Raw genomic sequence first — 13,970 nt, 5'->3', positions numbered from 1 at the left:
CGCATGGTAAATATATTAAGTTCCTTATTTGGCAGGCCTGTATGGGCACACACACAGACAAAACACAATTCAGTTTCGTATGCTTATGGATCTGTACACTAGCACACACACACACATATCTAGTTGTTTTACTGCCATTGTTACATTAAGGTTTCAATTAGTTATTTTCACTGTCTGTATTTAATATTTTACCTCAGCCTCATAAGTTATTTACCTTAGAGTGCGTCTGACATTGGGAGAAATTGTTAAATTCCTCCTATGATGACCCTTCCCTCTCTCTCTCTCTCTCTCTCTCTCTCTCATTCCCTTCCTCCTCCTCACTCCGCTTCTCTTCGTCTCCCTCCTTCTCTCTGTGTCTCAGGTCTTTGGGGTTTACTCTAACAATAGGTATTAAACTAGTTCAGAGCTCCAGTGAGGAGAAGGCACCAGGCTGGTTATATATTTAAAAGGCTTCAGCCTCGGGAGGGACCGCAGGGCTCTGAGTGCTTTTAGCTAAGTAGCCTAGCAGCAGGTGGCACGTGTGAAGGTGGGGCATACAGCACAGGGCAGGGTGGCCTGATGCTGAGAGAGACCGTCCCCTAACAGAAAGGTCTCAGGTTTGATCTCTGTAACAGCCAGTCCGTCCATCAACAGCCATGTGTCCTGCCAAAGTATAATCACACTGGACACTGGACTCCTGTAGTACCTGCTCTCTCATTGTAGCTTTCTTTGGATAATCACCAAATGCCTGAAATGTAAAATATAAATCTATCCAAATCTTTATTGTCCAGTAAGATACATTTGGTTTGCAGATGGGGTTTAAAAATAGCACTTAACAAGCCACCAAATCATATAAAAACAGATTTAAATGTTATAACACATGTATCAATTAAATCCAACGACAATTCTATTCAATTATGATTTTTCAGGTAAACAACCGTTAGGTCATTAAATCTTGCATTTTGACTGCAGTTGGGTTACATTTGATTTAAACTGGACTTTAGGACTTGCTTCTGTAATGGCAAAATGTGATTTTCCCTATGGTTGATTTTGAGGGTTTAATCTGTAATGTGGCCCCTGGTGTAGATGGGAACTAGACGCAATCAATATGTGTCATAAGCATTATTTTATCATAAAAGTGTGATAATATGCCATGTATGGATTCTAACCATGAATCACTGGAAATGAGAATCCCAAGTACCAGGCTTGACAGATTCTAAAGATATCAAACATATATTTGATTGTCATATATATTTTGCAGCATTGGTTTTAATAGTTTGAGGAATGGGTAAGTAGGAAAAAGTAAAGTATTTCAATAGTGAAAGTCAGTAATAATCAGTGGTGTTTCTATGGTGTTCCGTGTCAACTCAAGTTGTATTGACATGTTTGGGTCAGGCTTAGCAGATATCAATGATATCAGCATCGCAGATTTATTGTTCTGCATTAATTTAGCTTGAGGAGGGGGTATACATGAACAAACATATTTCACACATATTTGCATATTGCCATTCAGGGGCATATGCTTTTCATTTCAAGTGTTGCCACTTTTTTCTGGTTTATATGTTTACACTCTGGGGCTGGGAATGACGCATGGCTGGATGACTGCTGCCCCCTTTAGTTTGGGATGACCTACTGCATGCTGAGGAGACTCAACACTGCATGGCTTTGGCCTGTTCCCCGTTCCTCTTGCAGTTTGATTGGCTCAGCATTATTTAGTCATCTTTATATAAAGGCATATGTCTTCTGAGGCTGGTTCAAAACTCCATATGCTTAGGCTACAGTGCATGTTCACTGCAAGTTGTGTTAGTTTTATATACGTTTTTAGAATTATATTTGTGTATGTTGTATTATTTTTTCTGATAAAATATTGTTTTTGGTTCGTTTGAGACTGTCTTGTGGATTCCATGAAGACAAATGAACCTGCTTCTGTTCATTATTTGTTATTATTTAGATGGTTCCCCCCCTCTTTTCTCTGAAGTGATGTCCTGTAGCATTAATGAATCTGTATTAGTAATTAAAGAAACGTGCAAAACCATTAAATATGAAGGTAGGAATATAGGAGGGCTAAATGAGGGGTTGCAGAATGTGTCTGGAAAGTGATTTCTTACACATGTCTGAATTGTGTTACCGGAGCTGATAAAATAGAGCGCTGAGCAACCAGCATAACCACAAAAAAAATAAAAAATAAAAAATAGATTATTCTGGAGTCAAAATTATGACTATTTTGTATTTTAAGATGACTCATATCTTAAACGCTCATCATGTTCTGTGCTTTCATGCTAGCAATGATTTTGTAAGAGTAGGTGTTCCTTTTTTTAATGGTGGATATCTTATTTTAGCGCTAGAGGCATTCAGAATTATATCCAGTATCTGGCTCTGCCACCCAGAGGGCTTTACAATAAGTGTTTGAGGTGACAGTGAGGAGAGCGCATCTCATTCCCGCAGGCAGACACAGACTGACAGAAGCAATAAGAAGCCATGTATCACTTCATATCAGCCTCTCAACCAACCATCTCCCCATCTCTCTCTCTCTCTCTCTCTCTGCCTCTCTCTCCTCCCTCAATGCTTACATCACTCCCTCAATCCAGCTCTGTCCCGTTCTTGCCGTTTTTTTTCCAGTCTGTTCTCCCACATGACTTTTTTTCCTCCCTCCCAATTTCACTCTGTCCATTCTCCATCCCTCTCTCTTTTGCTCTCTCCCTTTCCATACATATCCATCCTTTCCTCCTTCCTCCCCTTCTCTCTACCCCCCTTCCCTCCATCCCTCCTTCTCCTTCTCCCTCTTCTTCCCCATTTCCCTTCCTCTTCCCTCAATTCATCCTCGTCTCCATCGCTCCCTCCTTCCCTTCCTCTTCCTTCCATCCATCCTTCTTTCTCTTCTTCACTTCTTGTCTTCAAACAAGGATATTATGACACATTTCTGATCTCCTCATAGCTTCCTAAAACAAATCGGACCCTGTAGTTTCTACCTGTTCAGACATCCAAGAAAAGATCTTTGGAATAGGGAGTGAAATTTTGGATGTTTGCTGCGGCATAAATCCTGCCAAAGCTCTCACAGCTTGATTAGAGTTTAGAGGATTGAATAAAAAGCATTACAAGGTTTTGTTAAAGACTTGGCTGCAATTAAGCTCCAACATCCCACGCAAGTTTTGAAGACCAAAGACGAGATTCTGCAACATATTTTTTTCTCTCAATCTCCTTGGGCTATAAAATCACAAGAGGATTTTGTTGAGATTTTATTCACCCCGAGTTAAGCCGTCCCTCAGCTTAAAAGTCAAAATCCATCCCCATAGCTGTTTCAGAGGTTTTGTCCCAGCATCCCGAGCCAGTCAATTTAGCTGGGATGGAAACTTTGTGCGTAATTAGTTTAGGCATTCAGTACAAAATGTGAGAAGTGTTTTATCGACTCGAGGGTATTTGTGAAGCAGTGCTTCTTAATTGGTGGGTTTGGATCAGAAATGGGCCACGATGCTGACTGGTGGATCCCTACATGACAACAGTATTTAATGAGTTTGGATCCCGGGGCAAGACTCATTTACTCAATATTTGTCTAAGGCGGAAAAAGTTGACAAACTTGTGGAAAGGAAGCCATTTTAACACCAACAGGGAAGCGGCCATGTGGATTTTGGCACAGACTTGATCTATAGAGAAGAAATAAAAACAGATTTTGAACTCTGTGTGACCCAGCGACCAGTGGAGCTGCTCAGTAGCCGCCAATACAAGACTGTGGTTGTACTGGGCAGCTCCCAGGTGTATACAGTATGTGTTACTGTACAGCTATAAAGCAGAATGTGGCTGGAAAACAGCATCTGTCAGTGGGTTTGTAAATTCTTGGGGTTTGGACCGAGAGAAAGGATTACAGTAAATAAACAGTGGAAGAATGATATGAGGGAGGATGTACTACCCATCCCCCTATCCTGTTAATTCATCTTTCTTTCTTTTTCTCTTTCGCTCTCTCCTCCTCTGTCGTTCCAACTCTCTCTCTCTCTCTCTCTCTCTCTCTCTCTCTCTCAGTGAGTATGCCAGCCAGTGAGAATGAATCGGTGAACACAGACAACGCCCCCGGGGGAGACGTGGAGGGCGAGACCTGCTGTACCCGGCTAGCGTAAGTGCCCCACCCCTCTCTCACCCCTCCTCTCTCCTCCCTCTCTTCTTCAGCTCTCTCCATCATCCTCTATCAATCCCAAGGATGTCCACAGTGGTAGCCATGGTAGAAGTCCTTCATCCTGCATCTATCCTGAATTATGACTGCAAGAGCCACTACACCCTATTCTTTTTGGACTAAACAGGAATATTGGAGTAGAAAACTCGGGTTGCTGAAGTTAGTTTGAAAACTAGTTGCTGGATCGTTCCTTGCGCCTTGTGATAGCTTAAAAAATGACAATATTTAAATCTTCCAAACAGGTCCCTTTGGGCTCCAATCAACAGTTCAGCAGTAGTGCATACATTACATTATATGCACACGTGTTTCCAACATGTAAACCTTTCAGGAACTAAGAAAAGCAGCCTTGTTTTTAGCTTGACCAACATGTTTTTTTTTTATCCAGTGGGGTTTTGAAAGGGTTTCATAAACCCAAGGGTCATAGAATTTTCTCAACCCATAGAGAACCATGTAATCCTTCAAGTGAAGTTAAAACATGAAAATCACCAAAATGTTTTCCCCTGACATCAACGATATCTCAAGTTTGTTTGTTTTATTGTGTTTATTTATATAGCCCTTTATCACAAGCATGCCTCAAAGGACTTTACAGAGAAAGAGCCTAACTCGATCTCACTGATCAACAATGAACCAGAGAACAAAACACAAACAAACATCAGGAAAAGCACAGGACACGCAAAAGCAGATTTCTTGGTGTCATGTAGGTTTTATCTGCAAAGCGCTTGTTACAGAAGAGGTCAGACACAAAGCACTTTGCAGAAAACATTACATAAGTACATGAATAGAGAAAGAAGCAAGAGCGAAGGGGCACATCACGCATTTTTAGAGACGAGGCCTAGGCGCATATTGACTCACGTGGTACAAGGGCAACCCGATCATCATTTGGAACCTCGCAAGGACCTCACATACAGTAGAAAAGTGGGACATCTATCATGGCTATATGTCATCTAATAATAACCCAGCTTTATTTCCTCTTCCTCTTCTGCTCCCTCCCTCCTTCCCTCCCTCCCTCTCTCCTCTCCCTCTCTCCTCTCCCTCTCCCCTCTCCCTCTCCCTCTCTCTCCTGTGTTTGCTGGTGAAGTGCTTTCCTCCTCCCCTCTGGGAGCTGACGAACAGCTGACTCACTCGCTCTCCCTCTCCCCTCTTCTTTCATTCTCTACATTATTCAAACGAGTGCATCGCTTTCTTTCTTAAACGCAAGGCCACGCAGGAGCCGTGACCCCACCCACCGAGCCCACTTCAGCTTCTGTTATTCACAATACACACACACACACACACACACACACACAAACACACAGACTTGGACATGCACATACCAAGTCATTCACATTGTTGTACATAACATGGCTGGAACTACAAAGAATAGAATAGAACAGAGAAGAACCACATAAAACAGACAAATGCAAGATGGAATCGAATTGAAACATAAAAATGAGAGATGAGCAATAGTAAAACCAGGAGACACACTTGGATGGCACACTGTTGTTTTTCTGTTTTCTCTGTGTCCATCTGTTACTTTGTTTTGTTTTGTTGTTTGTGTTTATTTGTCCCCTCTTCAGACGAAACAACTCAACACTAATGACACGTCATATTTGGGACTTTAGGAACTGCCTCAGACTTAATCCCTAATTAGCTCCAAAATGTTGTAGAAACAAAAGTTATAGTGAAACTTGTACAGTTATATGTACTGACTAGCCATTTGTATCAATCCTCCTATTATTAAACACTTGATGCTTATGCTGCCTTATAAAGGCACACCACAGTAACTAATTATTGTGGGTATTAAAGATCAAAAAGCATGACTAAGGTTTAGATTTCATATTGACTAAAATTCTACCTGTAAATGCTATTAAATGCAATACTATCCACCTCTCCACCAACAATCCTCTTGTTGGGGCAGAGGATGTACTTTTCTCATTCATAACTTTTAATACTGTTATAGAATAAAGCTCATTTCAGTATCAAAATTCGTACCGAATTCGTAACGAAATGCGGGTCCACAGAATCCATCTCCCATTAATTGTCTATGGAGCAACGTTGCAAGTTTGAGTCTTGCTTAATTGAGTCTCCATGACCATAAGAATAATATATTCTTAAACTGACTGGTGCTCAACATGACTACAAACAGGCCCTATGAGCCCTGATTCTTCTGAAGTTCGGCTTGGGGAATTTCCTCACAGTAGTATGGAGATAACGGGAGAAGGACGAGTCAGACTTTCCGCGTTTGTCAGTTCTTCTCCACATCGCTATGGAGACGGACCGCGGGGTCTGCTGTCAGCCTCCATATCCGGCCAGTCAGTGATTTTATTCTTTCATTCGGTCAGTCAGTGAGTCATTTTATTCCTTCGGCCAGACAGTCAGTCAATCCATCTGCTTTCACGGACAAAATCAGTGCATCGTAGCGCCTGTCGCAACAACTCCCTCAAAGCTTCTTCATTGTTTTTACTGTATGAAATTACATTCTCTTTTGATTTTTTTTTTCAACCATTCAAAATTATTGCACAAACGATACTCAAATTACCTACTTAATGGAAAACAAATGAAGATTCTAGACTGTTTTGCCATAAAAAAGAGCCTTGGAGACACGGCAAGACACTAACTTGAACTTAACCAGCCACTTTTGCTGTTTTAAAGTTTGGTTTCATCATGTAAACCATTGGCTAGTTGAGTAGAAAGTCTCTCCAGCCTTAGCCGAAGTTTACCAGCATGTGGTGGGTGGTAACTTCTTACCCTGCTGTTAGCATAGGAGTGTGTGACTGAGTGTGTGACCTCTGCTTATACTGCAAGTCATAGATTCAGCCCACAATAAAATAATTTAATCTGGTCGTGGATGCAAATTTCCAACATTTCCAACATTCTATTCTATTCTATTCTGTTCTGTCCTCTTCACTCTTCTTTTTACTTTCCTTCAGTTTCTCTGCTCATTTCTTTGCCTCTCTTCTCTTCTCCTTTATCCAGAGACAATGTCTTCCATGATCTCTTGTCCTCAGTTCTTTATGTATGTACCTTTTACTGTTACAGTGGTGGACAGTCAACAGACATTCCTCCAAAAACGAAATTGAGTTTTTTCAGACTAGGGTTGATTGGAAGAAATCTAAACTCAAAGCGTTGTTTCTTTTGACTGGATGCCACTGTATACATGTTTGCAGGGGGTGATTTGTTCAAAAGAAAAGGGGTGGAAATAATGTAATATTCTACTCCTAAATCTATTGATACCAAGGGGATGTAAATGAATACACAGATTTTCTTTTTGGCAAATATGTTCTTTGATCAACTTAGAGTTGTGCAATGAGAAGGATGGTGGCGGTTGAACTGATGTTTGATGCTAACATGTTCGCTGGATGTTACAAGATGGTTGCATCTTAAAGCGCCACCGAACTCCTAATGATCGACACACACAAGAAGTTGATCAAAGAGCTTATTTGCTAAAACATCTGTGTATTCATTTAAGTATTTGTGCTAACGAGGGACCCCATCCCCCCTTTACTCCTCTCAAATCACCCCTTTCATGTTGTGTACCTGTGTGTGTGTGTGTGTGTGTGTGTGTGTGCGTGCGCGTGTTATGTGTGTGTGTATAATCCATTCTGTTTTCTGTGTTCCAGAAATAGGATCTCCAAATCCAAGTTCAGGTTAGTACATGTTGTTTACCATAGTCTGTTATTCCACTCGCTCTGATGTCTCTAATGCTGTGGAATTTGTTTGGTCTTTGGACGTGTGTGTGTGTGTGTGTGTGTGTGTGTGTGTGTGAGAGAGAGAGAGAGAGGGGGAGACACAGAGAGCGCTGGTCTTTACAAAGATTTGGTCATTTTCAACGCATTTCTGTGTGTTGTTCTTTGTAGGAACAAAAACATATTGTGTTGCTTTTGAACACATGCGTTCATACATGCTTCTATGAACACAGTGTGTTGTGAAAAGTCACACAAGGTGTTGTTCCAAATTACAATCACACAAGTGTTAAAAATGACAGCAAGGATGTGTGTCCACTGTGTTGTGTTGTGAGTTGTGTCCCATGTAACATGTAATGTGTGTGTGCATCATGGCAGAAGCCACTGTGTGCCAAAACTGACTCCAATCAACTCACACACACAAACAGAAGACTGGCGAGACATGAACGCTGAATGGGCAGAAAGAATACTTCCTGGAGCGTTGTGTTGGTCTCTTTCAGTTGCGTCACAAATCTCCTCGCAGCCACGTCTGGTGCCATCATGGAGGTCCAGCGGAGACTTAGCTGTGTGCAAATAACGGCTAAATATATAACAACCAGGCTAGAAAAAGAGAGATGCCAAATGGTAGTTGTGGTGTGGGTGTGGGTCCATTCAGTCACGCTATAAGTCAAAGTGATTAGTCTAAAGTAAATTTGTTAAGTAAATTTGTTTCCAGATTTAGGTTACCGTGACACTGTGTTCGTCTTGGAAGGATCTAAATCTTTGCTTTTTTTTATCTAAACTTTATGTATTCAAGTAGTCCATTATCATATTAACATGTTATTATCTCATCATTTTCCATTTAACATTTGAAGGTTACTTAGGAACTAATTCTTGCAATTTCCAATTACAAGTTACCATGTTGCCTAGTTAAGTTTTGCTAATACTGCAGTAGTAATAAGGATGTGTTTGACTTGGATGCTCTATGTATAAGTAAAGAGTTGCATGAGTGTATTGGTTAGTTGGATTCCTCCCTCAAAGTGGCCTGGGTGACAAATAAAAAAAACAGTCTGAAGCGAGATTCATGCTTCACTGCTCCGTCAGTGATTAGAGCAACAAAAACACGGTTTGCTGCCTTTAACGGTTTGGTTTGTTTTCTCTCAGTGGGATGAATTGAAGAGTGGCGAATAATGAAATCACACAGTTGTTTAATCACTTGGAAATGGGCGTATTTAAAAAAATAGTACGATGACCCTTCCTCCACAGTTGAATGGACTGGTTCACATAGATGCGAGGTGTGAAGTCGCCAATTACTAAAAACAGCGGCTGTTATTTTCATTGGTGGCGGCCATGAAAGGTATAAAAAGAGTTTGTGCGCAGTACATCACAGAATAACATATTGAATTGTCTAAAAAGAAGAAAAAAAACATTCTTTCCGCCCCCAAATGAACCACTTCTTCTTTTTGAAGCATGAATTTCCCTTGAAGTCTAAATCAAAACGCACCATATTTCACTTTAAATTTGTGCTTTCAATCATCTTGTAAGAGTAGGTGTACCTTTTTTTTTTTTTTTTTCAAATTGGTGGCTATCTCGTTCTGGAACAAAGCTCTTCGTGTTGGCATTGCCTTGGTGTGAAACGTCTTTGAGGATGACTAACTCTGTTCCACAGCGCTCCTCTCAAACAACAGACACCACAGGCTGAGGGGTGATGTCATCACTACGCCGTAGACAAACTAATTGACTCTTTCTTCTTCTCTCCCTCTCCCCTCTGTTCGTCTTTTCGCTCCGTCCCCCCGCTTCCTCTTTTGATCACTCTTTCTGTTCTTTTCTCATTTCTTCTCTCTCGCCCCTCGCTCTCCCTCTGTCCTTCTTTTTCCTGTCATTACCTCTCTCTTTTCCCCACCTCTTCTCTCTCCTGTCTTTCTCTGCCTCGCCCTCCTTCCCTACATCTCCCTCTCTCTCTCTCTCTTCCTCTCTCTCTCTCTCTCTCTCTCTCTCCTCAGTCGGTACTCTCGGAGGTGGAACAGGTTGTGTAGGAGGAAGTGCCGGGCGGCGGTCAAATCGCAGGTTTTCTATTGGCTGGTCATCTTCCTGGTTTTCCTCAACACTCTGACCATCGCCTCCGAGCATCACCAGCAGCCGTTCTGGTTAACCGACGTACAAGGTACAAACATACACCCACACACACGTGCGCATACACACACACACACACAAACATGCACACATACACCTACATGAACACCTCTTTTCTCTCTGATCAGAGCAAAAAGATTCACCTTTTTGCATCTTCTCTCTTTCTCCCTGCGTCCTTTTCTCCTTCCTCCCTTCTTCCAACCCCTTCCACTTTCCTCCCTCCCTCCTTCCTTCCCTCCTTCCTTCCCTCCATCTCCAGACATAGCCAACAAGGTGTTACTGGCTCTCTTTACCGGTGAGATGCTGTTGAAGATGTACAGTCTGGGCCTACAGGTAGGAGGCTAAGTTCACAATTCAACAACAACCATGGGGTTTTTAATGCATTAAAACACAAATAACTCACTCACTTCGTCAATCAAGAAAAATTCAAGCTTCTATGCTATCTAAAGTCAAAATTTTTCTGAACAAGATGTCACTTTATTTGCATATTTTAATGATGCATTTCTCAAAATTCATACTGCAAAAAAGTTTGTGTGAATTCTAATCTTCTGTCTCCGTTCTCTTCTGCTTGCTACCATTAACTGAACTTCTCTCGTCTCTCCCTCAGGCGTACTTTGTGTCGCTCTTTAACCGCTTCGACAGCTTCGTGGTGTGTGGAGGAATCCTGGAGACCATTCTGGTGGAGACCAAGATCATGTCTCCGCTCGGTATCTCGGTGTTGCGCTGCGTACGCTTGCTGCGAATCTTCAAAATCACCAGGTAACGCAACAGAGTGCTGCTCAGAGGGAGTGTGCATCCCTCTGCCCTTCCTCAGGGGCGTTAACTCTACTCACTAGAGCAGATATATAAAAACGCACACACACACACATACACACAGGAAGACTTATATACACACACTCATAAACTCTCATACCCCCCCACCCCACACACACTGTTGAAAGTCACCTACTACACAGTGCACTACAGTACACTTGTGTTCTGTGCAGCACTACTGGGCAATGAAAGTCAATAGGAACCATTGTGTTATCAAATGTCCCCGGGACGCACGCTCTCTCTCGGGCCGCCAAAGTCAATAGAAAGTCAATAGGAAAGGTGTACAACAGAACTTTTAACATCAGGTTGTTGTTGTGCATGGTTACCTCCTATATAAAAGTAACAAAGCCAGTCGTTACCAAAGTCATCATGGGACGCGATCAGGAAACCAGCGTCGAAAATGTCATGTACAACAGGACTTTTAACATCAGGGTCTCGTACACGCTTAGCTCCCGTGTAAAGGCAAAAAAGTCAATAGAAAATGACTGTTATGAAAAGTCCAAGAGACAAACTGCATTGGGAAACAGCGTCAAGAGGCAATCAATAGAAGTAGTCTGGAAAATAAAACTTGAACGTTGCATTCTAATTGTACAATGAACATTAATTCTCTGTCCATCTCAGCAAATCCTGTTCTAACATGGTTGCGTGTGTGTGTGTGTGTGTGTGTGTGTGTGAGAGGAGAACCCCATTGCACTATGAGTATTGTAGTTCAGTGTTAACTTGATGCCTCTCCCCTAGATACTGGAACTCCCTGTCCAACCTGGTGGCCTCCCTGCTCAACTCCGTCCGCTCCATCGCTTCCCTGTTGCTCCTGCTCTTCCTCTTCATCATCATCTTCTCCCTGCTCGGCATGCAGCTCTTTGGGGGAAAGTTCAACTTTGACGAGACTCGACGCAGTACCTTCGACAACTTTCCCCAGTCTCTACTCACTGTGTTCCAGGTAATGATAAAAGTTTGTCTTGTTCTGTAGCTGTGTTTTCTTTTTCATCTATGTCTATATTCCATTTTTTATTTCTGGCAGTTCAATCTGTGTCCATGAAATTACAATCTGTCTCTTCTCTTCCTCCACTTGTACAGAGCAAAATAATCTCTATCTTACTAAGTCATTTAATGTAGTATTGAGTCTTAAAATCGTATTTTTCCAACAACAAGCAAAAGAAAAATCTGTTAATGGGGTGAGATAATGTGACTTGTTTCCAATGAATATCAACTTGTTGTTTCAAGAATTTTCTTGAATCAGGTGAGATTTTCTTGATCTGCCTTATTCTGCTTTGATTGAAGGCGTTGTCACCTTTTTAGAAAAATCCTGGAAAAAGTAAAAATACATTGGTAACAGTAGAATTATCTCACCCCACTGGCAGAAGTTTTCACTTTTTCTAAGAAAAAAAAAGATTTTAAGACTGAATATGTGACTAATAAATGACTTCTTAAGATGGCCATTTTTTTGAGTATATCTGTAGATTCTGACGGGTTAATGGCAGCACTGTGGTCTGGATATGATCAATAAAGACACATATTGATTATTAATGTATTGATTCTGGGTTACCTATCTCTACAGATCCTAACAGGAGAGGACTGGAACTCTGTAATGTATGATGGCATCATGGCGTACGGTGGACCGTCCTTCCCCGGCATGCTGGTCTGCATCTACTTCATCATCCTCTTCATCTGCGGAAACTGTATCCTGCCACAGCTGAGGGCGAACTGGGACAGCTGCAGAACACACTGGGTGTTATGGATCTGAAGGGGAGGGGAGGGGCGATGAACGGTGACAAGTACTGAAAAATCGACTTATGACAAATCCGAGACAAATTGAAGATTGACAGAAGCATTTGTTTTCTGGTTTGATCAATTTGATCCGATCAAGTGGATGAGAATGTGATTGATTGTGATTTGAATTAATTTGGATTTGATTTTCAACCCTTATTTAACCAGGCGAGTTGACAGAGAATGTGTTCTCATGAATGATGATGACTAAAGGTCACTAATTAATCACTTACACCACCCAGATTTTTTTCAAGCCAACCACAAATATGCTGCTCCAACCTGATTGGTCACTCCTTAACCCCGCCCTCCCTGACCAGACATCCTACTGAATGTCTTCTTGGCCATCGCTGTTGACAACCTGGCAGATGCAGAGAGCCTGACCTCTGCCCAGAAAGAGGAGGAGGAGGAGAAGGAGAGGAAGAAACTGGCCAGGTAATGCAGAAAGAGAAAGAGACAGACAGTGAGAACCAGGGGAAATGAGAGCAAGATGAGGCAGAGACATATAGAGGGGAAAACGGAGACAGAAAAGACAGTGGGAGAGAGAGAAAGGGAGAGGGAGCATTTGGCCAATTCCCACAGCATTAAGGGAGAGTTTAAGCTTACAGTATCCTGGATGGGATTTTCATGAAGTCTACTTACTTGAATCAGTATAACTGATCAGTATATACTGAAAGACTTGAATCCTTGACCATCTGAAAAATCAATGTACTGAAAAAGCCTGACAATTAGAACGTATTATCAAGTTTTTGGACGGGCTGACATGAGCCTGGTTTGCTCTACAGAGCTGGCCTGAGCATTATTATTATACGTCCCACTGAGTTTCCTCCCAAACCAATTTTATTGGATACTTTTAGCGTCTCGTTGCCAACAAAGGTAATTTGTCCGCTGGGCTTTTAGTGCAGCTGAAGGGTGATGGCGTTCCCCTCACTGGCACAAATTATTAAATGTCTCCCTCTTGGTAGCTATTGATTTAAGGAGAAATTGTGATGGAAAACAACCATTTGCCTGCCCACTATCCTCTTTGTTCGATTTGAATAACACACCCACTGTCTGTGGCTAAAATACTGCCCATCACCGAAGACACAATCTCTGTTTGTTTTGTCTTTCTGGTGTTATATTTTAGCTGTTCAAAAGACTGGAGTCCACAGCTTTTATAAATTGGATGTGATTCTGTGTAACCCAGTGGTGGAGCATGGCACTAACACTGCCAGGGTTAGGGGTCCCGTTCCCTCTGGGCCACCCTTACTAAAAACACATGCACTGACAATGCTGGAAGGCATTTAGCATAAAGACGTTTTCCTTCCCTCCCTCCTTCCCTAGGACGGCCAGTCCAGAGAAGCGCCATGACAACGAGAAGCCTCCTCTGGAGGAGGAGAAGAAGGAGAAGATAGAGCTGAAGTCCATCACCTCTGACGGAGAGACCAACACTGCTACTAAGGTACACACACACGCACGCACACACAGACAAAAGCAGT

At 42.0% G+C, this 13,970-nt stretch overlaps 1 protein-coding gene across 1 annotated transcript in view; it reads left to right on the top strand.

Annotated features, from left to right (window-relative positions):
* Positions 1-13,970, top strand: part of cacna1c (calcium channel, voltage-dependent, L type, alpha 1C subunit) — a 143,723-nt gene that overhangs the window by 88,660 nt on the left and 41,093 nt on the right. Inside the window, exons 10-18 of the mRNA XM_071543368.1 lie at positions 3,994-4,084; positions 7,741-7,767; positions 9,786-9,946; positions 10,175-10,248; positions 10,523-10,674; positions 11,467-11,668; positions 12,287-12,407; positions 12,813-12,927; positions 13,816-13,933. Coding sequence (XP_071399469.1) covers positions 3,994-4,084; positions 7,741-7,767; positions 9,786-9,946; positions 10,175-10,248; positions 10,523-10,674; positions 11,467-11,668; positions 12,287-12,407; positions 12,813-12,927; positions 13,816-13,933 — 1,061 coding nt within the window. The remainder of the gene's footprint in view (positions 1-3,993; positions 4,085-7,740; positions 7,768-9,785; positions 9,947-10,174; positions 10,249-10,522; positions 10,675-11,466; positions 11,669-12,286; positions 12,408-12,812; positions 12,928-13,815; positions 13,934-13,970) is intronic.

Source organism: Centroberyx affinis, unplaced genomic scaffold, assembly GCF_046629955.1.
Source record: "Centroberyx affinis isolate AG114_WGS23_722 - 3 ecotype Tasmania unplaced genomic scaffold, CSIRO-AGI_Caff_v1 ptg004308l_1, whole genome shotgun sequence".
NCBI lineage: Eukaryota > Metazoa > Chordata > Actinopteri > Beryciformes > Berycidae > Centroberyx > Centroberyx affinis.
Note: the sequence above shows the minus strand (reverse complement) of the source record. Positions and strands in the feature narration are given on the sequence as shown.